Source organism: Trachemys scripta, chromosome 6, assembly GCF_013100865.1.
Source record: "Trachemys scripta elegans isolate TJP31775 chromosome 6, CAS_Tse_1.0, whole genome shotgun sequence".
Taxonomy (NCBI): domain Eukaryota; kingdom Metazoa; phylum Chordata; order Testudines; family Emydidae; genus Trachemys; species Trachemys scripta.
The window spans coordinates 53651018-53678922 of NC_048303.1; the positions used below are offsets into that span (position 1 = coordinate 53651018).

The 27905-nt window shown below is 44.9% G+C and overlaps 1 protein-coding gene across 2 annotated transcripts; it reads right to left on the reverse strand.

Moving 5' to 3' along the window:
- Positions 1-138: 138 nt before the first annotated feature.
- Positions 139-24723, reverse strand: CETN3 (centrin 3). 2 transcript variants are annotated; one of them, XM_034773168.1, is made up of 5 exons: positions 24567-24723; positions 18634-18769; positions 17231-17345; positions 13638-13829; positions 139-571 (listed from the first exon to the last, which is right to left on the reverse strand). In XM_034773168.1, the coding sequence occupies exons 1-5, from the start codon at positions 24581-24583 to the stop codon at positions 528-530; spliced, it is 504 nt and encodes a 167-aa protein (XP_034629059.1). In that variant the 5' UTR covers positions 24584-24723; the 3' UTR covers positions 139-527. The 2 variants fall into 2 exon arrangements, with proteins under 2 accessions (XP_034629059.1, XP_034629058.1); XM_034773167.1 differs by lacking the exon at positions 24567-24723 and having other exon boundaries at positions 18634-18810.
- Between the last annotated feature and the right edge of the window lie 3182 nt (positions 24724-27905).

Consider the following 27905-nt stretch of genomic DNA (forward strand, 5'->3'; position numbering starts at 1 on the left):
TGACACACAACGGAGGTACAACTATAAATACCCAACAAAAGAATCCACTATTACTTTTGAAAAATAAAGCATATTTAAGACTAACAATTTAAGTTACAGTACAATTCAGTTTAGGATTAAACAGAAAAACAACAAGACTTTCAAATACCAATAATAAAAGAACATTTTATTAAAAATGGAAGTTTGTTAAAACTTTATATATCAAAACTAAGGCCACAGCTACTGCTAACAAAGTAAACTTCAAAAGATTTTTATAATATGATTTAATTTAGAAATCTCATATAAAGCTATTTTACAAATGAATACTCAAACATTTCAAAAACTGAACACTGTTTACTCCAAAAAATAATGTTACAAATTACTGAAGTATCAGTACATAAAACGTATGTTTCTTTTGGTCCTTTGAGGAAAATAATTTTTTTGCATGGGTCCAGCTACAGAAATAAACAGAACCATAAGATGGCAATTGCAATGTTAACAGCCAATAATCCTCCCTTTTTTGTTGTTGAGTTCATTTTCTTGTAACTTTAAACGTCTCCAGTCATAATAGCAATGAACTCCTCCTGATTGACTGTGGTAAGAGAGACAGAAGGTAGTTAGACAAACACACTAGAGGTCTATGATAATGACAGAAAAATATTTTATGTATATGTTGTACATTTTATTTTAAAGCTTCTCTTTTGTATTCTTAGACACTGATCCAATGCACATTGAAGTTAATAAACAGGTCTGGATTTTTTGCTTTCAATTTATAACAAGTTAAGACTCTTCATTAAACAAAATGTATTCACAACACTGTTTTCACAATTTTTAAAAACATAAGCCAGAAGTTCAGTATTTAGGCATTACTATAGAAGTCACTGAAGCCAGAAGCTCAGTGCACAACAATATTATTTTGCCATAGCAATAGTTCTATTTACCTATTATAAAAAGTAATTAAAAAAGATAAGCTATTAAAGAGACTGTAAAAGTCCAATATGGAATACTGTGCACAGTTCTGATCACTCTTATTCAGAAACAACAGAGAAGTTATAAGGAAATGTTAAAGGTATTCAACATTTCATCACTGGAAAAAACCTTTCATTGTGGAGGTGTTAGTGTCTCTTAACGGTTATGGCTGAATTTCAGTTTGCCTTTAAAGCAGGGATTCAATTACTTTGTTATGTATAAAAAATACACTATCTTCCCCAAAATTATAGTACTTACAATGAATTTACAAGTAAATTTGTTAATTAGTTTGAGTTAAAATTAAACTGGATCCTTAAGAAATGTAGCTTCTGTTGCAGTGTTTCCTTTGCCCCGAATAATTCTAATAATGGAATAATAATTGTGACAGGCTGCCCCCCCTTAGGATGCCACCTGATGTGCTAAGATACCGCTGAACCTGCCTGTTATGCCCGCCTGGGCACCCTTTTTTACCTGTCTTGCTGAGCCAAGCTATTAAGCCTCCTCCAGCACACACACAGGCAGGGCCACACCCAATTGCAGAACGAAACAGACACTGAGATCAGTTCTGGGAAGGCTTAGCTTAAAGGACTTGCCCCCGCACTGATGTGTCCACCTCCCTTGGAGTGCAGATCCAAAGTTATATTATGAAATCTGCCTCCATTTCTTTATCAGCCTATAGGTACCTCAGTTCCAGGGTCCTCTGATGTGCAGCCTTTTGCTCATCAATTTCCATCTGTTTTAATTCTAACTGTATCTCTTATGCATGTTTTGCTTTCTTCTACTTGCAATCTGTAGCGCTCCAACTTTTTGGTAGCTTCACTTTCACTCATTTTGCTGCATTTCTGCCTCTACTTCCCTTCCCCGAAATAAGCAAACAGAAAATAACAAACCAGTAACCACTTTGTCTGTTCTCTAGTCACCACACTTAAAACTCACTTAAAATCACCACCAGCGTTTCAAGGCAATAAACTGTGCAAACTATCCTGCCTACTATGCCACTATGACGGGTTGCCCCCCTTAGGACACCACCTGATGTGCTGAGATACCACTGAGCCTGCCTGGGCACTCTTTTTACCTGTCTTGCTGAGCCAAGCTATTAAACCTCCTCCAGCACACACACAGGCAGGGCCACACCCAATTGCAGAACGAAACAGACACTGAGATCAGTTCTGGAAAGGCTCAGCTTAAGGGATTTGTCCCCAGCACCCAGGTGTCCACCTCCCTTGGAGTTCAGACCCAAAGGTATATTATGAAATCCGCCTCCTCCCTCAATGTGGAGGAAGGTATGCACAGCCTCTTACACACACACACACACACTTGTGAATTGCCCAAACGGGGTTATATTATAGACAAGAAATAATTTTATTAACTACAAAAAGTGAATTTTAAGTGAATATAAGAGAGACAGAACAAAGCAGATTACTGAGCACATAAAACAAAATACGCAAGCTAAGCTCAATATACCTAAGAAGCAGGTTACAAAATATAATTTCTTACCCTAAATGTTATTTTAGACAGGCTGCAAAGTTTCTGTGATTTAGAGTTCCGGTTATATTGCTTCTCAGACTGGACTCCTGTCTCAGTCTGGACTGCCACCTCCGGCCCCCGCCCCTACTTTGGGGTCCGGACCCACAGTTTGAGAACCCCTTTGTTACATCAAGGTTCAGACCTAGAGCTGAAGTAATTCTTGAAGAGCCATTTTGACATCAGAGGTAACTCCACCAATCACTATACTTCCTCTAAAGCTAATCTGCACACAAGTTATTGAAGGCTGATATTACATATATTCAAATCTAATAAATACTGCATGGAAGCATTCTCTCTGGGTTGTTTGCTTAGTGTTTATGCAAAACTTGTTCTATTTGGAAGTTTTAAAAACCAAGAAAATTCCAAGACCAAAAAGAAAAAAACAATTGAAGTTAAGAGTTCATGTCATTACCTTAAGAGTGAAAGTTACAGGAATGTTGTACTTAATATCCCCAACTAAGCACTGCAAACGCCAGAGTTAAATGTACATGTAAATGAAAGCCAAACATGTTAAGCAGTGGGTATGCATAGTTAAAGCACCCAAAAGATCTTCATTTTAACCTGTCATGACAAGATAAAGGAAAAAAATAACAATATAATCTGGGACCAAAACACTGAAATGTCTTACTCATAATTACACGCTACAGGACACAGTTAAGGTTGAATGGATGACTTAACTGCATTTCCACAGATCAACGTGTCTGGATTTCTTTTAAACTCTGTTATTCCCTCCTACCATTAATTTACTGATATTTACCCTCAACATTAAATCCATTTTTAATGTAGTTTTGTCTTATGTCATCATTTACTATTACATTCTAACAGAGACTGGTCAAAATTATAACTAGGATTAAGGTTAAAAGAAAGTTTATATGTTGATAAAGTGTTCAAGAACTAAAGGATAATCCCACCAATTAGAAACTAGGAATAAATAGGCAACACAGACCAAAACATTTAATATTAAAAGATAACAGACATATGGAATACATTACTGGAGTAGATGTATACAATATATAGGGTATAAATGAGTACAAGATAAAGTTTGTTGGTTTCTAGAAGAGGTGGAGGCTGAAGGACATAGCGAAAAGCAGAAAGACAGGTTTAAGAAACCAAAAGAGAGGAAGCATGCCAGTCCACTTGGTCTCCATTATAACAGCAGCATATAGTCAGTTACAGTTCAATACTTGGTGTATATCATGTAAAATCAGCTTCTGTGTCATGCACAAAAGCACAGAAGCTTATTTTCCAAGCTATGTAATAATGTATTAAATTTAAAGCAGTAAAACATGGCTATGCTTCAGGTTTACTAGTAGACATATGATAAACAAATATCAATGTGCATCATGTCTCACAGTATTTTGTCCTACTGAAATTACAAACTGACTTTAGGAAATGTATAAGTAACATTTTAAATATAGGGGTGGGGGGAGAGAGGGAGAGAAGGGAGATGCTGCCACAAATTAAAGTAAGTAAACTGCAAGAAAAAATTACTCAGAAACTGTATTAATGCCTTTTTCACTTCTCTAGGTAAGCATGGGGATGTGGAGAAGAGAGACATATTGTACCAGCATACATGTTATTGCTTTACCTAGGGGTGAACAAACTTTTTGGCCCATATGCAACATCGGGGAATAGAAATTGTATGGTGGGCCATGAATGCTCACAAAATTGGGGTGAGGGTGTGGGAGGGAGTGCGGGCTCTGGGGTGAGGGTGGGGGTGGGGAGTTTGAGTAGGAGGATGCTATGGGCTGGGACCGAGTGGTTCAGAGGGTGGGATGGGGATCAGGGCTGGGGCAGGGGTGCAGGTTCTGGCTGGGGGTACGGGTTCTGGGGTGGGGTTGGGGATGAGAGGTTTGGGGTGCAGGAGAGTGCTCCGGGCTGGGATCAAGGGGTTTGGAGAGCGGGAGGGGAATCAGGGCTGGGGCAGGGGGTTGGGGCATGGGGAGAGGCTCAGGGGGTGCAGGCTCCAAGTGCTGCTTACCTCAAGCGCCTTCCGGAAGCAATGGCATGTCCCTTCTCTGGCTCCTATGCAGAGGCGCAGCCAGGCAGCTCTGCACACTACCCCATCTGCAGGCACTGCCCCTGCAGCTCCCATTGGAGTGCATAGGAGCCAGAGCGGGGCCATGCCGCGGCTTCCGGGAGCCACATGGTGCAGGCCCCGGCCAGAGCGGGGTCGAGCCACGTTGTGCAGATCACGGGCCAGATTAAAACGGCTCGCAGGCCAGATCCGGCCTGCACCCTGTAGTTTGCCCACCCCTGCATTACATAGTTAGTTTTGAGATCTACTGAGAGTCTACAGTGGCTTTTTACCAAGCTACATGGAATGTAAATTCAGGGATCAGAATTTGACTTTAATCAATCAATTTTGTTCTCAGAAAAAGACATTGGGTGTAGCCCTTCACACTTAGCAAGTTACCAAAGTGGCCTGCAAATTCTGCCCACATTCCTAAAATATAACAGAATAATTTGCATGTACTTCAAATGTCTAGCATAAACATTAAGAATTAGAAGATGAAAAGTGGTAATGTCAGAGACAGTAGTATTACTTATTTGTTTTCTGTCAGACCATATTGGTTCCAATCAAGATTGGACCCCACTGCACTAAGCACTGTATAAACACATAGGGACAGCATCAGTAACTATGTTCACAAAGCTTTATTCACCATCTGTCATAGAAATTTAATTGCATCTTCCATCCACTATTGTGAAGGAGAAAGTCTATTTGTGTGCCTTTAATTGTGCCCATCATTTGGAACCAGGCTGAAGGGGCTACAGGCAAGTATGCACTACAAAATTAAGTCAACTTAAGTTACAACAACATACAGCCACCACAGTAATTAAATCGTATTTGCGTGTCCACGCTATGCTCCGTGTGTCAGTGATACACGTCCTCACTACTAGCACCTGCATCGATGCAGAGAGCTGTGCACCATAGCTAGCTATCCCACTATGCAACTTGCTACCACTTAACACAGGGTGTTTTGGGAAGGGTTTGCAATGTCTCATGGGGGTAAATGAGTTGCACCGGGGTGATGGGAAACATGGTTTCAATGTCTCATGATGCCATTTTCTCCATCCCATAATGTTCCCTGCATCCCATAATGTTCCATGCCTCTTTTCAAAAGTCCCACAAACCCGCACATCCACTCTCTGTGTGAAAAGCATGGATCCTGCACAGCTCTGCACGATTGTGATGAGCGTTGCGAGCACAGGGCACCTGATCCTGCAGTATTTGCAGAGCCACCAGAGGAGCCGCAGGGACCGTGACCCGATTCTTTGGAGGCTAGCTTGCTGTGGTACATAAAAAGAAACAATTCAAGGTTGTTGTTGGCATTCACAGAGCAGCTGCAGATGGTTGGATGCCAGTTCTGGGCCCAAGATACAAGCACTGATGGGTGAGATCGCAATGTTATGTAGGTATAGGATGATGCACAAGGCCACATTCCTGGATTTGTGTGCAGAGCTCGTCTCAGCTCTCCAGCACAGTGACACCAAAATAAGATAAGAGCTGCACTGACAGCGGAGAAGTGAGTGGCGATCGCTGCATGGAAACTTGCAATGCCAGATTGCTACTGATCAGTCAGGAATCAATTTGGAGTTGGGAAATCCACCGTGGGGGTTGCTGTGATGCAAGCGTGTAGGGCCATTAACTGTGTCCTGCTGTGAAGGACTGTGACTCTGAGCAATGTGCAGGACAGAGTGGATGGTTTTGCAGCAATGGGGTTCCAGAACTGCAGCCCCTATTTTGGCACCAGACCACATTGCCACAGAGTACATCAACATAAAGGGCTACTTTTCCATGGTACTGCAAGCGGTGGTAGATCACCGGGGAAGTTGTACTGACATCAGTGTGGGATGGTCAGGGAAGGCGCATGACACTTGCATCTTTAAGAACACAGGCCTGTTCCAGACCAGAGGATTACCATGCTGATCCTTAGAAACCCAGTCTACCCCTTTCTCCCGTGGCCCATGAAGCCGTAAACCGACCACCTCGACACCAGCAAGGAGCACTTCAACTACAGGCTCAGCAGGTGCAGAATGACAGCTGAATGGGTCTTTGGCCATTTGAAAGGCTGTTGGCACAGTCTACTCATGTGATTAGACCTCAGTGAAAAAAATATCCCAATGGTTATAGTTGCCTGCTGTGTGCTTCATAATATCTGTGAAGCAAAGAAGGAAAAGTTTCCACTGGGGTGAAGGTGGAACAGCTGTCAGCTATAACCACCATCAGTAACTATGTTCACAAAGCTTTATTCACCATCTGTCATAGAAATTTAATTGCATCTTCCATCCACTATTGTGAAGGAGAAAGTCTATTTGTGTGCCTTTAAGAGGGAGGGGGGAGGGATAGCTCAGTGGTTTGAGCATTGGCCTGCTAAACCCAGGGTTGTGAGTTCAATCCTTGAGGGGGCCACTTGGGGATCTGAGGCAAAATCAGTACTTGGTCCTGCTAGTGAAGGCAGGGGGCTGGACTCGATGACCTTTCAAGGTCCCTTCCAGTTCTAGGAGATAGGATATCTCCATTAATTTAATTTATAAGAAGAGCTCAACGGGGAGCTATATCGTTCAGGGAAGCTTTGAAAGACCATTTCAATAGTGAGACACAGTAATGCACATTGCTGTAGCATGATCTGGCATTGTTTTTTGCACCCCAATATGAACCTTGTAATGAGTGCTGTGTGTGTAGTAATATCCTTGTCCACTCCATCCGCTAGGGCAATCCTTCAAGACCTGTGCTGAGTATCTGAAGCACCAGAGGTTTGCAGGATCTCTTGGAACATGTCATCCTATGTCCTCTTCCTTCTCCTTATCTGGCTGAGTTGCTCCGCTGGTGTGGATGGAGAGACCCCCAAGGCCACATTTCCAGCAGCAATGTGCAGAGGTTCTATTGTGAGTATATTCACAAAATAAATGGAAACTTGATATAATGAACTCACTACCCACACAAGTTGCAAGCACTATATTCTCACTCCTGGGGATTCACAGAGCATGTCAGGAGTCCCAGACCAGGGAGGGGATGCGTGTGGAGTTCGGACAATAAGGGGGAGGTAGCTCACAGACATGCAGATAGGACAGTTGAACTGAATACAGGCACCATTTTCCACAGGCGGTGGTGATTTCAGATGAGATATCTCACTCTGGAGAGGCTGAAAGGGAACCGTTTTTGCACACTTCCAGCTGCAGACTTGGTTATATGTTGTTACCCTGTGCGTTGCTGCAGTGCCTGCTGAAGTAACTACTGAGTGGCATGGGAGAATGTCCTACCACGGCATAAGAAATAAGGCAGCCCTCCCCAGAAACCTGCAGCAGAGGATTGCAGACTACTTTCAAGAAAGTTTCCTCAAGATCTCTATGGAAGATTCACGGGACATCCTGGTGCACATTAACAAACTGTTCTGCAGGGCTCCCTCTGCCTAACTGTACAGGGGAATGAGAAGCAGATAGCAACTCTACCTCTACTGGATATTCAACTCTCTCTCTTCTAGCATGATTAAGAAAGAGTAAATGAACAGATATGTCACTACAATATTAAAGCAAACTGCAAACTTATCAGTGATTACTTCCCCTGCATCAGGCTCACCTATGCTGGACTGCAGGGACTCGCTCAACTGCTCTGGAGTCAAAAAACATCCTGGCTTGCTGAACCACTGAATCCCTCGGTCATTTGTCTCCCATATTCCTCCTCCTCCTCACTGTTCACTCCAGGGACCTGTAACTCCAGTTCCTCTAAAGTATCCACGGGGCTCTTGGGGATGGTTGTGGGGTCTGAGGATGGCAGCTCTTTGTAAAAGCAGCATGTCTGCAGTTCTGCACTAAAATGACTGTTAGACTCCTTTGCCTTCTGGTACGCCTGCTGCTGCTCCTTGTCTTTCACACTGCACTGCTGTGGGCCCCTCTTGTAGCCCTACTTCCCACAATCCCCGAGCAATCTGCTCGTAGATATCGATGTTTCTACAGCTGGATCGGAGGTGTGCCTGCACAGCTTCTTCTCCTCACAGATCCAGGAGATCCGTCACTTCTGTGTATTTCAGGCAGGATCATGTCTGCAGCATGGAGCCTGCATGGTCAGCTAGGCATTCGCTAAGTGAGCTCTCCACACCAAGCAAACATGGAATTTCAAAAATTCACAGGACTTTAGAGAGGAGACGTGTACACCTGTATACCTGGCCACTGGGCAGCAGAGTTCAAAATGGTGACCAGAACAGTCACCATAGGGCATTGTGGGACATCTCCTGGAGGCCACTAAAATCAACATAAATAACACGGTGTCTACACTGACACTGCGTCGACCCAACTATGTTGACCTAAGCGTTATGACTCTCACAGTGGTGGAGTTAAGTTGGTGTAGCAGGTGAGTTACATTGGCAGGAGGAACATTTTAGTGTAGGCTTACTGAGTTAGGTCAACGTAAGCTGCCTTGCACTGACTCAATTCTGTAGAGTAGATCAGGCCTTCATCTTCATTAAAACAGATTCAAACAGAAAAGGGGCTTATTTAGCTGATTTCAGTTTAGCTTTCTCTCTAATTTTTCCGTACACACAGATATACAACACTCCCACTCGCACACTAGTCCCTATAACTTAATCAAGCTATTCCACTTACAGGAAGCAAGAAAGATCCATTTTTATTTTTAATTTTAAAATACTGTAGTAGGTGCTCCGATATTATGGCAATCGAAGTCATACAAATAAAGCGGAGAGATATAGGCTTAGGCTACCATTGCGTCATAACGCTTGCTGTGTAAGCTACCTGAAATTAGTTGCACAGAACTAGAACATAAAAATGCAAATCCATTGATATGTCCCAAAGGAGACAAGATGTCAGAGTACCTAGAATAGGTGTTCGCTTGGGTAAGACAATATTCCTTAATACTGCAAAAACCCTGTTTTTCTATTACTTGCTTTTGGATTTTCCCCATCTTTACTAAAAATTAGGTTCTATCTAGTAGTAATTGTGACATTGCGTTGAATACTGATAAGACTAGAGATTTGTTTTGAACATAAACATGGAAAATATAAGCCATTTAATACTATATTTAGAGAATTAGTTTATTTTAATTTACTAACTAAATATCTTTGAAAGTGTCAAAAGCACTTCGCACTGAGTCACCATAGCAAATGTTAAGTTTGTTTTTTGAACATTTTGTGTTATCCAACCCTAAAAGTGTCTATAAAGAAATTAAGACACATTTTCCCCTACATGTTTACAAAACTCCAAAAGAACTCATGTGATTGAATTAAACCTTTTCCAAAACAATCATCAGGCTGAGATTGCCAATCAAGGCGGCCTGGTCTCCCTTCACAGCCCAGCAATATTTATCCTGCATTTGACCAAAAGGTCATTGCAGCATAATGTAAAGATCTCCCACATGGGAAGTACACTGCCTCTTCAGGAGCTCTCAACATCTGAGAGCTCAGGTCAAAATACCAATTGAGTCTCAAATTGTGCTACTAGTGTACTGCTGTTCCAATGCATTTTTATTATTTTGGAGAGCGAAAAATACCATATCCAGAATATATCTACAAAATCCCTCAGACAACAAGAAGTAGCTCATACAGGTACAGCATTATATTTCTTGTGCCATATGCTTACCCCTCAAGCTACAAAGCTGCCAATAAGCCACTGAAATGTGTGAAAAGTTACTGAAAAACATGACCTGTGTTTTGCTGCATGTCACCATGTAATGGATAGATTACAATTTTAATAGGCCAGTTTTCCGGTACATCACTCTTGCCTCCCAGCAGAGTCCCAGCTTGGAACCCTTTGTCCTAGACAGGTTGTACATCACAGTCATGATTTTTAGAAGCAGACCCATAGATCAGGGATGGGGAAATTAAGCATCCAGCCCGCTGCTTAATTTAATCTGGCCCGTGGCAAGTCTCTGCGCCATGGGCTGGAAGTCCGAGCCTTGGTGCCCCTACCCAGGCCTGGAGCCGCGAGCGCCGGCTCACCCTGCTGTGGGGGAGCTAGGGTTGCCAGGCCGTTAAAAGTCTGGTTGGCTTTGCGCAGCTTCCCGGAAGTGGCCAGCATGTCTGACCCCTAGGTGCAGGGGTGATCAGGAAAGCTCCATGTGCTGCCCCCGCCCCCAACTCTGCAGCTCCCATTGGCCGGGAACCTTGGCCAATGGGAGTTGGGGGGGGGGGGGCAGGTGCACCGAGCACAGCCACCTGGCCACGTCTCCGCCAAGGGGGCCAGACGTGGCAGCTGCTTCTGGGAGCAGTGCGAAGCCAGGGAACCTGCCTTAGCCCTGCTATGCCACCGACTGGGAGCTGCCTGAGGTAAGTGCCTCCAGGCCGGAGCCCACACCCCAAACTCCCTGCCCCAGGTTGGAACCCTCTCCCACACCCAAACTCCTTCCCAGATCCTGAACCTCCTGCCGCAGGTCAGAACTCCCTCCCAGAGCCCACACTCCCTCCTGCAACACAGCCCTCTGCCCCAGCCCGGAGCCCTCTCCTGTACCCCAAACCCCTCATCCCCAGCCCCACCCCACAGCCCACACGTCCAGCAGAGCCCGCACCCCCTCTGGCACCCGCACCCTGAACCCCTCATTTCTGGCCCCACTCTGAAGCCTGCACCCCCAGGTGGAGCCCTCATTCTCTCCCCCTGCCCCAGCCCAGTGAAAGTGAGTGAGGGTGGGGGCGAGCGAGCAACTGAGGGAGGGAGGGGGACTGGAGTGAGTGGAGGGCGGAGCGTCAGAGAAGGGACCGGACCTCGGGGAAGGAGCAGGGGACTGGGGAAGAGTGTTCGGTTTTGTGCATTAGGCAACCCTAGGGGAAGCCCCAAGCCTCCGCGCCACCCCATGGGGCTGGAGCCGCAAGCAGGGGGAAGCCCTGAGCCTCCGCACTCCCCCCTTCATACCTCGTGGGGCTGTGTGTGGCCCACGATTGATTTTTTTCTGTGAATCAATGGCCCCTGATAGAAAAAAGGTTCCCCACCCCTGCAGTAGATCATCAGATAGCTAGGATTTAGGCTTCTTTTCAGGCTTACCAAATTCTACCTCATTGCCTGATATCAAAGTGTATCCAGGCAGCTCGACCACTAGGGTATAGGGCAGCGGTACTCAAACTGTGGGCTGAGACCCCAAAGTGGGCTGGCTTAGATTTGCTGGGGTCCAGGGCCCAAGCCCAAGGGCTTCAGCCCTGAGCAACATGGCTAAAGTTACAGACCCCTTTCCCGGATTGGATGCAGAGGCAAATGTATGGAGAATTTTCTCCTCTCCTTCTCTGCTGGAGCTTATGCTCAGCACATTGCTATTAAAAGTCTTTGTGCAGTAGAAGCCACTGAGAGGCTACAGGAGACTGAATGCTGCTTCAAGCAGTATTAAGTTGTGATTTAGTGTAGCTGGAAGTCATGGATTTTATATGCTGTTCCACTCATGGTCCCAAAATACCATAGAAACCTAATTTCATGAAGCTCCAGCAGAGAAGCTGTTAGAGAGGAGAGAATGATGCTCTGGAGCTGTACTTCAACTGCCATTTCTGCTCTCCAAGGACAGAACCAGTAGATTTGGGTAGCCTCTGCTAATGGAAGGGAAAGGGGACAAACTAGCACTGGTTATCAGTGGACATTTGTTCTAGCACAAAACAATACCATTTTCACATAAGAAGGGTGTTAACACACAAGAGGTGTTATTTCTATCATTATAGTATATTTTAAAAATGATAATAATAGTCAGTTTTAGATATTTTTTCAGCAGGGAGAGTTGTAGTAAAGAAGAAAAGATTTTGTTACACAGCCCAGATGTTTGGAGCTAAACAGAACAATGATTCACTGATTTATTTTTTTTAGAATGAATCTTTAAGTGTAAGAAACAGCATCAGTTTGCTTTAGAGAACTGGAAGAAACACAAAACCTTACAGATAAACAATGTCCTAGATAAATATTATGCTGTCAATCTCCCACATACATTCCTGTACTTGAATATCTAATGAGAAGAATGAATGGTTCAGTGGATAATAGGAAATGGAGACTTTCACTGCTAGGTCATCATTTTGAATACAGAAATGTCAGCAGTGACCCAAAGTAGTTACAACTCAGTAATCTTTGCAAAATAAATTGGTGGTCTCTATTCAATTCCTACTTACAAGGTGTCCACTTAACAAAAGTTACCATCACAACTGGCACCTTGTTGGCAACTTCAGCAAAGAGGCCAAGGACTTAATATGCTTGCAGACTGAACTACTCTCTCAACCTTAGAAATCCTCTTTTCAAAAGAGCACTGAGGTCAACTGTAAAGATGCTGGGGCAGGGAGAGGTTGAGGGAAGGGAGGAAGGAGGCGGCTTGCACCTACAGCTGTGTATGCTGTACCTATTCTGAGAATAATTTGAGGATTTCAGCCTACAACACTATTAATGTAGCAATTTTTGAGAACCAAATTCACTTAAACTTGAAGGAACTCACAGGACTTTTTTTTATTATTACAGTCACCCCATTTAAAGATGAAGATATTCCCAAAGGAAAGTATCTGATTAGAGTAGCAAGCATTCTAACTGATGAAGAAAACTAACTACCATCATCACTTGTTCCTTACCAGTGGTAGCCATGTGATGTGTTCACGTATGGCCAGTTTAGGCCTGAGATACTTAACTAACAGTCCTTCACTAACTCCTTAGTGGCAGTTGCTAATAGATATAGCAATTACTTCTATGGATGGCCTTTTCAGGGACATCCTTTGTGATTTTCCTTTGGGATTTATCAATTTCACCATATTCAATAATTCAGTTAAGTATATCTTGATTTGTGTGGAAATGACTGAAGTGTAGTTCAATTCTAGAAGTGGCATAATGAAGTTCCGTGTTTGACTCAATTACTTCCAGCTTCAACTGCACCTTAACTAGACCTCTAGTATACCCCAGTTGTACTGGAGTTACCGGTGATCATGTTCAAACAAGAAAAAACTCAACTTAACTTTCAGGTCCCAAGATGTGTTCGCAGAGTTAGAAATGATTAAATAAATAATAGTAATCAATCTCTTATTTTGTCAACTGAGCAAATTTGTTCTGAAAGTCATTAAAAGACAAACAAAGAATTTAACACTGACCATTTTACAGTCACTTCTCAGACCAGAACCACATTTTAAGTCAAGATTGGGACAAAAATAACAAGGCAAATTAAAATAACAAGGCAAGATGAGTTTTGTTTTGTTCAGTTCAACACTTACTTTCTCCATCTCCATCTTTATCAAATTCTTCAATCATAGCCCGTAGTTCTTCATCAGACATATTTTCACCCAGTTCTCTAGCAACACGGCGCAGGTTTCTCAAGCTTATTTTACCTGAGTCATCATCATCAAATAATTTGAATGCTTTGAGTATCTCTTCTTGTGGATCTCTGTCCAATATCCAGTCTGTCACTAATGTAGGGAAAATAAGATGCCATTTTTGAAATAAATGGTAATTTCACAGTGTCCCAGCTCTACTTTCTAAGTGAAGTTAGTCCTTTTTTCCTAAGCTTCTGGTTTCTAAAACTATTTCACCTGTTCAGATTTCTCTTAGCTTTCCATCAAGCATTTTAATTAACTATTAAAGGCTTAAACATTGGTATTTCTAGTTAGTTATAACAGTTTTGGGGCTGTTGCACAATTCCTAAATTAAGATCTGTTGAATACCCCAGACTCATCTTTGTTTCACATCTTCCATTCAGTTTTAGTGTCAACACTAAATTTTAGGATTGGGCCAGAAAGGAAGGCTGTCTTCAAACACTGTCTCCTGTGAAGACAAAATGTCTGATTAGGATGTTAAATGTTTGCTGTATTAAAATCAAAGGCACCAGTTGGGGCACTGCATGGCTAGTGCAGCATTATTCCAAAGCAAAAAAATGATCGGTCTGGAAGAGGAAACTTAAGCCAAGTCTCTTCAGCACTGTGCACTTCAGATTCGACAGCAACTGACATGGTACATTCTTAGAAAGGATGCTTAAGGGAACCACCCTGAATCTGCCTTTCTTTCTACTTTTTCTAGCAAAAGTGGCTTAATCATTGTCACTTCCCAATACCTACATTTTCAGGACATATTTTATAGACTAGAGCAGGGATTCTCAAATTTCATTTCACCATGACCCCCTTCTGACAACAAAAATTACTACATAACCCCGGGGGGAGGAGGGGAACTGATGCTAGAGCCCGCTCGAGCCCCACTGTCCCACATGGGGGGGCCAAATCCAGAGCCCCACTGCTCCAGGAGGGGGGCTTGTAACCTGAGCCCCGCCACCAAGGGCTGAAGCCCTTGGGCTTTGGCCCTGGACAGCGGGACTTGGGCTTCACCCCGGGCCCCAGCAAGTCTAAGTCAGCCCTGGTGACCCCATGAAAATGGGGTTGGGACCCACTTTGGGGTCTTGACCCACAGTTTGAGAACCTCTGGACTAGAGGAAGCCCCTGACCTAGAAGTATCAACAGTTCAAGAAAAATTCAGCAATTAAGAAGGTGCTCAGACACCAACACGAGGAGCATGGTATAAATACCTAGCTTAGATAGACAAGAATGATCCACAGTGATTTTCTTATTTATATGCTTATAAATATTCAGGAAGTGAAGAAGAGTTGTAAACTCAGGAAGACAATATAAATAGAAATATAAAAGTTGAGGGTGGAGAGTCACTGGACATATACTTTTTAATAGCACTTTACACTTTCACTCCTGCATTTTTCTAGTTCAGTTCAATATGCTTATGTCTCATTTATTTATTTACTTGTTTATCTTATTTCCTTCTATTTTTCCTGTATCTCTCTCTCTTTGTGGCATGTCCAGTTACCTTGGAGGTTGAAAAGCAGGGTATTACTCATTTGTGCTTTTGATACGTAGACCTTTCCCACAGCACCAGTCTGTAGGAGGCTGAGTGTACACAGCCATAGTCTCTTTCAAATTGGTGCTCTGAGGGAAAACTCTACTATGCAGGACGTATAGATGTGATTGTGTTGCTTCTAAATTTTGTGGAATCCTCTTGATACTGAGAGAGAAGCAGTTGGGCACTAAAAAACATGGGTATCTAAAAAAAGAGAGCTATGATACAAACTGCAACAAGAATAAAACAGTGAGAGTAATTAACCATTTGAACAAGTTACCAAAGGTTAGGGTAGATTCTCCATCACTGGAAATTTTTAAATCAAGATTGGATGTTTTTCTAAAAGATATGCTCTTGTTCAAACAGGAATAAAGTCAGGGAAGTCCTATGGTCTATGTTATACATGAGGTCAGACTAGATGATTACAAAACCATAAGGACCATTGTGATCTATGAAAAAAGCCCTGACTTTCCAGGACATTGAGGAGGCTTTTACTATATAAGGCAAGACACTAATCCAGGAAGGCTTAATCAGTCTTGATTATTCTTTTTATCACATCCATTTGTCAGTCCTATAGCAGAGAAAAGCGAGACAACATAATCTGTCGTGTCAAAATATTTTGCTAGTAATTGCTTCACCCATTTCTGGAACCAACAGAGAAAATATCTTCACACTCTTTGTACTTGCTAAGTCTTGTATTACAGGACTTGCTATTTATGACTTTCAACAAGCCATTATAAATACTTCACCCTTGCTGGGGTTTACAGAACCATTTAGAACTTGCTATTGTTTGTAGAGGGAATGAACTGTCTGGTTTAGTGAACTTGACAGGAAAAAATTAGATCTAAGCTCAGAAATTTATTGTGGCTCTGCTGCAAAATTTGAGTGTATTGATTTAGCTTTAAAATAATCATGTATGTATAGAGGCATTACATTATTTGAATCATCTTAGTTGTCCTTTGACCATGACAAATTTAGATTTACTTATCCAAAGAGCACTCCAAATAACTAATTGAAACATATTATCCTAAAAGACTGAAGATACAAAATATATGTAAATTTCAAAGAGGTTTTGGTTTTATAAACCAAAACAAATATAAAATAGTTTGTTCATTTTGTTTTTTGTGGTTCATTCCTATGTTTAAGCTAGTAAACAACTTGCAGTATAGTGGTGAAAATGATTAAGGTGTATTTCTTCCCTTCTAATTTACATCAAAGAAAACAAAATTGTGGCTCAACTAATTTTACTGTGCTGTAAATTCCTGTATCTCACATTCCTCCACTCAGTCCAGCTAGATGAAGTATCCCATACCAGTTAAGGAGAAAGAACCAAGTGATTTTCACCAGAGCTGAAACTGACTCAAAGTTTAGAGATGAGTTCACACAAGAGTATCACCTTCCTATGCTCTAAGTGGTTCTGTCCAGCTGAGCTGCCTCATGGCCACTCAAAGCAGGAGTAGGGACAGAAGAATAGAAATTGGTTGAACGTAAGTGATAAGAGGGGGAAAAACAGGAAAGCACATACATAAGGAAAGAGAAATTCCATCTCACCAGAAGCAGCACCTGTCAATCAGACCAAGAGTACTTCCTCCAGAAAAATCACTTCTTATATGTAGATGCAGTACAAAGAGTAGGGAGGTGTGAATCAATTTAGCTAAGTTAAGAAAAATGCAAAAAGCCCCAAAACCATAGCGGGGAGGGGAGAGAGAGAGAGCACGTGTGCACTAGCAATAAAGTGTTTCTTTAACATTTTCTTTTGGTAGATGGGGGACATAAGGTCAAAGTCTATTAAACTGAACATCTTCCAATAAGACCTCTTCCCACCCATCTTGAATCAACTGCAATGACAGTATTGAACACCAGAGTTACAAACTGACCGGTCAACCACACATCTCATTTGGAACCAGAAGTATGCAATCAGGCAGCAGCAGAGGTAAACAAAACTTTCAATGTGTACTTAAAATCATATACGTACCAACTTCATTAAAATCTTCAAAGGTGATTTTGCCTGTTGCATCTCTATCATAATCTTTAAGTATTTTTAGCACATCAGCTTTTTTTACATCAAAACCCAAGGCTCTCATTGCCACCTTTTGGAATAAAACAGAAGTACAACAATATAACATTTTCAAAATATAAATCAGACTTCTCTTTTTATGTAAGTTAGTACTTATTATCCAAGATAAAATGTTGGTAATGGGAGAAAGGAATACTTTAATACATACACTCATAAATAAACCATCTTTGGTTACAAAGAGTTCTCAAATGTAGTACTTATAAAAAGGCCACAAAGTGAAGTCAAGACATGTAAAATGTCATGCTTTCTGAGATTTTATAAAATGTGCCAAATACCTCTAGTGGGCAAGCATTCACTCTAAATCACACTTGTCAAATCAACAAATGGTTGGAAGGAGTTAGCATGGCTCTACAGAGGTAAGACATTCAAAGAACGGGAGTCGCAAAGTAAATAACCCTCTTTTCTTCCTTCTAGCATTGCATTCACAAAACCACTGTACAAGGCTAGCTAGCTATTTCCTCCCAGAAAAGCCCTACTAGTTACATAATAAGAGAAGCACTGCCCTCCAGAAAACATGATCCAGTATCAAGAGAATACTGATTCATACAGATGTGTACCAAGCTCCATATATCAGCCCTATCTCCAGCAAGGGGGACTGGCTGGCAGAGGCTGCAAATCCAAGCCTCTCCTGGTTGTAGTGATGACCATCAGGATTGAGGCCTGCAGCAAGCCGGGGAACAGAGAAAGATTCCAAAGACCCTTACGTAAGTTTGGAACACCAAATTTGAGTCCCATGGGTCAACAGGTTCCCTGTTAAGAGGTACCAGTTAGTAAATCCTGGTCCCCAGCCCATAGTTTAATAAATTTAATTTGCATCTTTCATGTAAACAAGTTCCTCAAAATCAATGGATTTCCACAACACAGCCAAAGCTTTCAATTTATTGTGTGATTATGGAAATCAGGCTGCTTTTCAATAGCCTCTCCCACTTCCTGTTTTACTCAAGCTGGAGAACCCAGATCTGCAACTGTACTGCTACAGTCCCTGCTGAGGGGGAAACCTCAACTCTTCCACCCTTAGCGCTTCATTTGTCAGTGAGATGGTTGGAGCTCAGACCCCTGGTATCCAGAATGCAGATGTTACTATACCACTCATATGGGTGTTTTTTGTGCGTGAATATTTGGGACTTTGACTCAAAATCCTGCTGCTTTTGAACTATAACCACTCCTTCCCCAATGCAGGAGCTCTTTGATGCTGAGCACTCCTGAAATAAGGCCAATTTATTTACCTGTCTAAATATGGGCTGAGCTCTTTTAGAAATATCGCCAATCAAAAGTTAAGTGAAAAACAAAACAAAAGTTACCTTTAATTCATGATAATCTATTGCTTTATCTTTGTCTGTGTCAAACAACTCAAAAGCATCTTTAATTTCTTGCTTCTGTTCTTCAGTCAGTTCTCTTCTTTTTTTCCTTTTGGTTTTGTCTACCGCAAGATCATTCCTACAAGTTAAAAAAAATAAGCTCATTGTAAATAATAGTAGGATTTAACATTTTCAAAGCACTTTACAAATGTAAACAATACAACAACATACCTGGGAGGTAGGTAGATATTCTACCGATTTTGCACAAGAAGAAAAATGAGGAAGAGAGGCTCAAGTGACTTGCCCAAACCCAAAGAGGCACAGCAAGGATTATTTATTTATACAGACTTGTAATAGAGTATCTAGGACATACCTCTAGGTCAGGAGTGGGTAAACTTTTTGGCCTGAGGGCCACATCAGGGTTCTGAAACTGTATGGAGGGCCGGATAGGGAAGGAGGTGACTCCCTAAACAGCCTAGCCCCTGCCCCCTATCCACCCCATCCCTCTTCCCGCCCCATGACTGCCCCCCTCAGAATCCCTGACTCATCCAACCCATCCTGCTCCTTGTCCCCTGACCGCCTCCTCCCGGGACCCCTCACCCCTAACCACTCCCCTCACAACCCTCCCTCCTATCCAACCCCCCCCGCCTCCCGCCCCCCCTGCTCTGCCCCCCCCCCCCCCCCCCTCCCCCCGACCGCCCCCCCCCCCCGGGACTCCCACGCCTATCCAATCGCCCCCTGCTCCCTGCCTGCACCCTGGGACCCCCTGCCCCTTATCCAACCCCCCCTGCTCCCTGCCCCCTTACCATGCCACTCAAAGCACCAGGACTGGCAGCCCCACCACCTGGCCGGAGCCAGCCCCGCCGCCGCACAGTCTAAAGCACTTAGGGTGACCAGATGTCCCGATTTTATAGGGACAGTCCCGATTTTGGGGTCTTTTTCTTATATAGGCTCCTATTACCCCCCCACCCCCATCCCGATTTTTCACACTTGCTGTCTGGTCACCCTAAAAGCACTGGAGCAGGCCGGCGGCTCTTGCAGCTGCGCTGCCTGGCAGGAGCTCGCAGCCCCGCCACCCACAGCGCTAGTGGCATGGCGAGCTGAGGCTACGGGGGTGGGGGGACACCAGGGGCAGGGCCGGGGCTAGCTTCTCTGGCTGGGAACTCAAGGGCTGGGCAGGAGGGTCCTGTGGGCCAGATGTGGCCCATGAGCCATAGTTTGCCCACCTCTACTCTAGGCGCTCTAACAGTAATTAATACATACAGTCTCAAAATCCACACATCTAATGATTTGCTCATACACTCCATATAACTTTTCCCACCAAAACAATAATAATCATAATCACTCCATATCTGAGCACCCTAAATCCCTCATTTCAAATCCTCCCCAAATGCCCAAGAGAAATAAACCGGGAAGGTTTTACTAAGTGTCTGGAATACTGATAAATCTGGCAAACCAAGTGGGACAGTGAACTCCAGATCGGAATACCCCTCGTGGAAAATGCCCTGTTGGTAGCCCCTTTCATTTAAACCAGGGGTGCCTCACATGATCATAAATGTGTTTTCGCACAGCCAGAGAGGCAGTTTCTCAGGTAACAAGATCTCAAACCATTTCTTTTATTCATTTATATTTATAAAAGATACCTACTCTACACTCTGGGTTACAATTTCATTAGTAAACAAACTGCCATAAAACTTCACTTATACAATGCTCCAAACAGCAAATAATGCTCCAAAGAAATGCATAAATTTAGCATTTTACAGGTTAAAACTTAAAATCCTAAACTCTGCTGGAATGGCAACAAGCAGATAGTGAAAATGGAGCATGTTTCGTAAGCGCAACTGGAAAACTATATGCAGATCAAACTCATTCTGCATTCGCTTCAGCTTTTTAATGGTCTCAAGGTGTAGCACTACATAGAGTGTATTACAGTAGTATAGTCTTGTAGTGACAAAGGCAGCCAAAGCGGAAAAAACCCCATGAGCCACAGTTACTACCGAAATATCTGGGAGAAGGCCAGGAACTAAGCTGCCTGAACTACAAATACGTTTTCAATGGCAGCCCATTTGCTCAAAAAAGGGTGCAGACCCCTCCCCCCCCCCCGTTCCCCCCAAAAGCTCTTTTTAGCTCTTCTGGCTGTAACCCCCAACTTCCACTATATGATGAAAATCACAGGAAAGAGGAAACATAAATAAAAGGATTCCTGAAACAACACACAGATGAACTGAAGTGGAGAGATGGAGTGTCAATTGAAATGATTTAACCCTAAGGAAAGCTTATTTGCTAAATGTGGTTAAAAATGAAGTGATTAGAACATTTTGGAGGCTGCAAACAGCATATAACCTCTGGCCACTACAGCTACCGTTAATGGCCAAAAACCTTCAAGCCTTGCTTACACTAGAAAATTGTTCCTAAATATTTTCCACTGTTGCTACCTTCTGTTCCATTCCCTAAGAGGTAGCAATGATGGGAGCACAAGTTTAGACAGTTTAGCAGACAGCTATCAGCGCTTTGCCTATGACTTCTCCCAAAATCACTACCACATATGGAGCTGATATGATGGTGCTAGTAGCAATGGTGGGAAATTTTAGGAAATATACCCTACTGTAAACAAGGCCTTGCACTAGCAAGTTGAGGGTGAGAATGCTAGTGGTATCTATAAATTCAAATTTCTAATAGAGTACTTTTTAGATAAATAGCATGTACAAATGCTCTCTCTCTTTCTCTTGGCATGTGAAAAAAAGATGAAGTTCTTGAAAAATATGGATACAGTACATTGTATGGCATGCATGTAGGGAGTGAGAGCTGTGAGCATGTTGTGAACATGACAGTGGAGTGTCAACAGCGTGGAACTGGAAGCATGTGCACACAAGATATGCATAAAGGGTCAGCTGGTGCATATGCAAGGAGCGGTTGTTGTATGCTGGGAATATGTGTGCTAGAGTACATAAGAACAGCCCTACTGGGTCAGACCAAAGGACCATCTAGCCCTGTATCCAGTCTTCCAACAGTGGCCACTGCCAGGTGCCCCAGGGGGAATGAACAGAACAGGTAATCATCAAGTGATCCATCCCCTGTCACTCATTCCCAGTAGTAAGGCTGTTTGGATGTTAAAGGATTGGGAGTGTGTAGATTCCTACTGTATAGTGCATTCACAAGGATATTTGTTAAAGGGAAGAGGTGTTGATTCAGGATAAGGGGTGCAGGTGTTGTTTGGATATAGAGGATTGTTTGCTAAGGGGGACTGAGTACAGTTTGGAGATATTGATGGATGACCCCAGGGAAATTTGCTTGGAGAGTATCTGTTTAGAATGGGAATGTCAGGTTGTGCACAGGGATTTTTGCTTTGGCAGTCTTGAAGCTACAAACTATTGTTATTCTCTGTGTATACACACGTTCATTGGCATGTTTACTGGGGTGTTATTAGAGATATGGATATGTGTTGAGGGTGTTTATTTAGAAGGTGTTTGTTCAGGATAAAGGTGTTAGCTTGCAGTAAGAGTGCTGGATTGCAGATGAGGGTATTCACTCAAGTTGTTGCTGCATGCGAGGTGTTTCTTTGCAGAGGGAGTTCGCTGTGTGGACTGGCTGGTGTTGGCGTGTGCATGCATTGGTGGCTGCTCAATGAGGGCTATTGACATGATGCTAGAGCAGTGGTTCTTAAACTTTCACATAGCAAGCCTCTGAGTGTGACCCCTCTCCCTTATAAATTAAAAACACTTTTTTATATATTTAACACCATTATAAATGCTGAATGCAAAGCAGGGATTGGGTGGAATCTGACAGCTTGAGACCCCCACCATGTAATAACCTCATGACCTCCTAATGGGTCCTGACCCCCAGTTTGAGAACCCTTGTGCTAGAGGACTGTTACTGAATGAGTAGGTGGGACAGTTGCCTGTGATGGGTGTTTACTGAGTATTTGTTTACTGCATACTCTTACAGAAATTGCTTCTCTTCATCCCCCAGAAAAAGGGCAGAAGAGTTTAATGGATGACAGAGTATCCTATCAGAAATTGCTTGCCCTCACCTTATCTTGCCCCATTTACTTTGTCAGTAACACCAGCCTAGACAACTCTTTGCTTCTCACACAAACATCTCCATACTTTCTTCCATGGTGACCTTATACCGGGAACTCTCACCAAAACCCTAGACGTCTTCTATTATAATTATGTATTACATGTATTGCAGTGGCATCTAGGAGCCCATTATGCACCAAAATCCCATTGGGCTTGGCATCATACAACAGCACAAAAAGTTGCTATCTCAAAGCATTTATACTTGGGATTCTGTCATCAGCAACCAGCCCATGGTGTAGCTGTACCAGTGCAAACAAAGTATATACAAGAGAAACTAAGGCTTGCACTAGCTGAACCCACCTTGCACTCTTATCACTAGGTGAAGAGTTTATGTAGGGGACCACTCCAGCCATTGAAATTTTGTGCATCCCATCCTCTAAGCTTCTGTACTTTATGTGAGGGCTAAAATAGCCTCAGTTAGCTATAGAATGGGGACTTGGAAAAGTAGTTTAGATCCACCCTTCATAGATTCTAATCTAAGACCAAAAGGGACCACTATGATCATCTAGTCCAACATCTTGTATTATCACAAGCCATAGAACTTTCACAAAATAATTCCTGGAGTATCTATTTTAGGGATCCAAACTTGATTTAAAGTTTGTCAGTGATGGAATATCAACCATGAACCTTGAAAAATTGTTCCAACTTCACCCACTTCTTCAGCTGTAGGAATGAAGTTCACATTTTTTAAAATCTTAAATAAATTAGATATTAATTTAATAAATTAAGCTCTTTGGAGACAGTACTGGGTCTACCCAAGTGTTTGTTTAACACTTAGCAAAATGGAAGTTTGATCCTGAAAAGGGCCTTACTGAAATGCAAATAATAAATTACTAGAACCACCTTCCCCTCCCATTCTGCAGGTGCACTGAGTACATACTCAGTATATCTGAAAATTGAAAACCAGGTGCATTAATGTATTGATTTATACAGACAAAAAGCAGGATTTGGCCAAATATATGCTTTACAAAGCTCTAATCACATGTATACCATTATTTACTGTATTGATAGTATGTGAAATGCGACAGAAAGATGTCTGAACACTAGATTCTGAAATCTTATTTATTTTTGATACCCTAGCTGCTCTCACAAGCACAACAAACTTATTGAAAGTCATTGCAAAGTTATGATTTAAAACTAAATGTCTGTTTTAAACAATGACGTTTCTGAAGCAAAACTGAACCAAAAAAGCTGAACTTTATGGGTCTTGTACATACATATGGCAAAAGCCCTTACTAAATAATAGTCTGTACAGATTAACCAAAGTGTTAAGTCCCCATCTGTCCAAGGAATCCGCACTGATCCTGTGGAAGGATCACCCTGAGCGGCTAAATACTTTAGCTAATCTTAATGACTATTGCTCGGTGTGGGCTGCCGTCACAGGTGGACCGGGGGGCGGACACAATCAGCGTACAGGAGGGCTGTAGGTCACCGAGGGGCTGCTGCGATGCTCTGTGCCAGACGCTCCCCGCGGCCTCACGCCTCCGCTCGGCATCTAACAGGACACGGGGCCTTGGAACTGGCAGGAGTCCTGCAAAGCGCTAAACCCGTGTCTCGCCAGAGCGGAAGGGCCCGGACACAATGGTCGGTTGTGGCAGGCAGCTACTGGCGGCAAAGCAAAGAACTGGGATACATGGACCCCAAGGTGCCTCCAAAGCCCCAGCGCTGGGCGGGGGCCCCGAGTCGCCCCAGCCACTAAGCAACGCCGGCCCTTCCTCCCCGCCCCCACCTTCTCTGCCCCGGGCCCGCCCACTGGGGTAGTAGCCCTTGAGGGGAGCGGCCTCAGCAAGCGCGCTCGGTCCCGGCGAGGTCACAGCCGAGGCTCAGACCCCGGCGCCTCGCTCCATCCATACCGACCTCAAGGCCAAACTCATGGTCGCGTCCCCACCCCCGGCCAGACCGGGCTGAGCCGCACTGGGTTTCCCCTGCCGTCACCGGCACCAGCAACGGCGCCACCACCGCTCCAGCTTCCCCTTGGAAACGCGATACAATCTAGGCACAAAAAGCCAATCCGCACGCTACCGCTAATCTAAGTGGCTGAGCAACAGCTTCCTCCCACCCACCTGCCTGAAATACTCTCTTATTGGTTGAAATGCTTGTCAACCAAAGGGGAGTCCCCGCCTTCTTCGCAGTTTGGTTGACGTGTGCGGCTGCCGATTTTACCCAGAATGCCTCACGGCTCAGGCTTTGCATTGGGGAAGCGGCGGTTAAATTTCAAAAGCGGTGGGAATGCGGGTGAGAATGTCGGATGTAGCTTTGAGGCGCCTCCCTCCCGCTGGCGTCGGGCCGCCCCTGCCCGGGGTTTGCAGCGGGCCAGCCTGGGACGCTCAGGAGGCTGCCGGGGGAGGCGGAGGAACGCTGAGGTGGGCCGGTCCCAGTGGAGCCGGACGGCGTTCAGGACCTTGCCTGGATGGAGCCCGTCTAGGCACCGTTTGAACTCTGCGCTTCCCCGCCCCTATTGCTCCGTCAGGGCTCGCATCCTCCCCGAGACATCGGCCCGGGGGCCGCGGGCAGAGATGGGCGCAGGGCTGTGCTCTCATCTCCCGGCGCTGGGAGCTTGGCCTCACTGCCCCAGCCACCGGAATCCGCTGCCGCTACTCGGCTCTCACTGTCCTTTACTGGCTGGGGCCCGTGGAAGACAACTGCTAGTAAAAGGCTCGGGTTAAAACCCTGCTGAAGATCGATGTGGGAAAATATAGTAGGTGAGCATGTAATTAATAATTGTACGTAACATGCATTATGATACTAGGGGTTAGGAATTAAGGTTGCACAGTTAGAGTTAGTTGTGCGATTTGCCAACTTTTGAGCACTTTGCCATTTTTTTGTACCAAGTATATATTTAAAATCCCTAAACTTTTTTTTATTCACCCATGGAGATTCATGCCCCAGGTGGGCCCTCCTCTTTCTAAGAGAGTACTTTTGCACAGGACAAGAAAATTTTTGTTTTATCAACATAACCTGTTGCTTTCTGTCATAAGCAATATACGTAGCACAGTAGTAGAGTAGCACCACTCTACTATTGAATGAAATTGAAAATAAAAGAACACATTGACTCGCCTCCCTCTAAGGGAGTAGGATGAGCCTATTTGCTACACACCATTTCTGCTTCATTGGTTTGATCTCAGAGAGTGTCAACTGTAGATCAGTGTACAGTAATCAAGTAAAAAAAAAAAACCCACAAACCATACAGATTAGGGATGTAAGAGTTTAATCTGTTAATGATTAAACTCCGCCAAGGGTCCTGGCTGCCGGCCCTGCACCTGGGATCCCTCCCTGCTGCCACCCAGCATCCTGGCATGCCTGGGGCCTGTCCCGGCTGCCAGCCCCGCACCTGGGGTCCATCCTGGCTTCTGACCTGCTGGTGCCCGGTGTCCATCCCAGCTGCCTGCCCCAAGTCCAGGGCTCTGCTGCTGCTGCACCTGGGGCTCTACTCTCGCCCGGCGCATCCAGCATCCCAGCTGCTGACCTCGTGCCCGGGGTCCCTCCCAATTGCCAGCCCCATTGCCACCGTGCGCTCTGCTGCCAGCCCATTTTTATATATATATATATATATATATATATATGTAAATTCAGATATATTTCTTAGTACCAGGTTTACCATGGCACCAGTGGCTTCATGGTGCTGGGCCCACACTCAGAAGGGGCCCCGGTGTCCAGACTGTGGCCCCACCTCTCCAACCCGCTCTGCCTGGGTTCTGCTTGGACGAGGCCCCACCCACTGTTCACTCCTCTTCACCCCCCTCTTTCCCGCCTAACCCCTGGGGTGTGAGTGGTGGGCTGGGCCCCAGGGCCATCCTTACCCATATGCAAACTATGCAGCTGCATGCTGCTCCAGCGGCCAGCCTGATCCCCTGGCCGGCAAGCTGCCTCCGCCCCTGCTCCCAGGCGCCACCGGTGACTGCTGGGGGTGTGGTTCACCCTCCTTTCCCCCAAGGCTGAGAGCCAGGGGAGCAGACTTGTGCTGGGGGGCGGTTTCCCTTCTGCCCCCCCAAGCCTGCTCCTGCCCCCACAGACTTTGGGCACAGTCCCCCCCCATGGGGGGGGCTGCATAGGGCACCACAATGTCTAGGGATGGCCCTATTGTACTCCTCCAGGCATGTGGGTCCTGAGGGAGCCTGGCCAGGGCAGGCCGGGCTCCCGCTCTGTCCTGGCTGGTTGTGTCATTTCTAAGGGGCCAGAGGGATCCTGGACTGGCCCCAGTAGTGCTGCAGGCTCAGCTCATGCATGGACATAGTCACTTCCAGCAGCCCAGTGAGTGTGGCTGGGGGGCAGGAAGGGTGTGGAGGAGTGGCTCTCTGGAGGGTCTGTGGGGGTTCTATGTGGGATACTCCTGGGAGAATGAAAACAGATCCCCTGCAGATTTCTTTGCTTCCCTTTCAAAAGTGACCGAAGAACAAAGGGAGGGGCGTGGCAGCTGAGAACGCCCATGGGCTTAGTTTGGGGGCAGTGCCCCCAAACAAAGGTGAGGCATGGAGGCACACAGTCACATGCCACTGCCTCCTCCCCTTTCTGCAAGCTGAAAAAAGAGGGTGCTGCTAAGAAGATGCCACTTTCTGGGTCCTAGTGCTGGTTGAGCTCCCCTTCTATGTACTGGGAGCCATCTAGTTTTCCATACAACAGTGAGTGCCTATGGTGGGGAAGGGCAGGGGCAGGCTGGGGTTAGGGGGAAAGAGGCAGCGGAAAAGGAATGCGGTAGGGTGGGGAGGAGCTGGAGCAGTGGGGAAGGGGCATGGGATGGAGAAGAGAAGGGGATGGGGGAAGCAGGGCAGGAGGGAAGCTGGAGCCCAGCATGCGGCATACCTTGGCAGAAGCTGGGGCTTCCCTGTTAAGCAGGCCCATTGAACTCTCACCCTGACAAGCCTTCACCTGGATCCCCTGCAGAGCCCCATTGCCCTTGCACCTGGAACCCCCCAATGAGCTTCTGTGCATCCAAATCTCCCACTGAGCTGCCCGCACCCAGATTGCCCCACAGAGAACTTTCTTATCCCCACAATAAGTCCCTCTGCACTTGGATCCTGCTGCTGGGCTGAGCCTGCTCACTCACACCTGGTGCGCCTGGCACTGGGGGGCAGGCCTAGTCCTTGCACTGTGTCAGGGTCGGGTGCAGCCTCACTGCCGAGTCCCTGTTGTGGGGTGGGGGGAGGCTGCAGGGTAATCTCCCACCTCCATGCAACCAGTGGCCTGTGCTTCCCACTG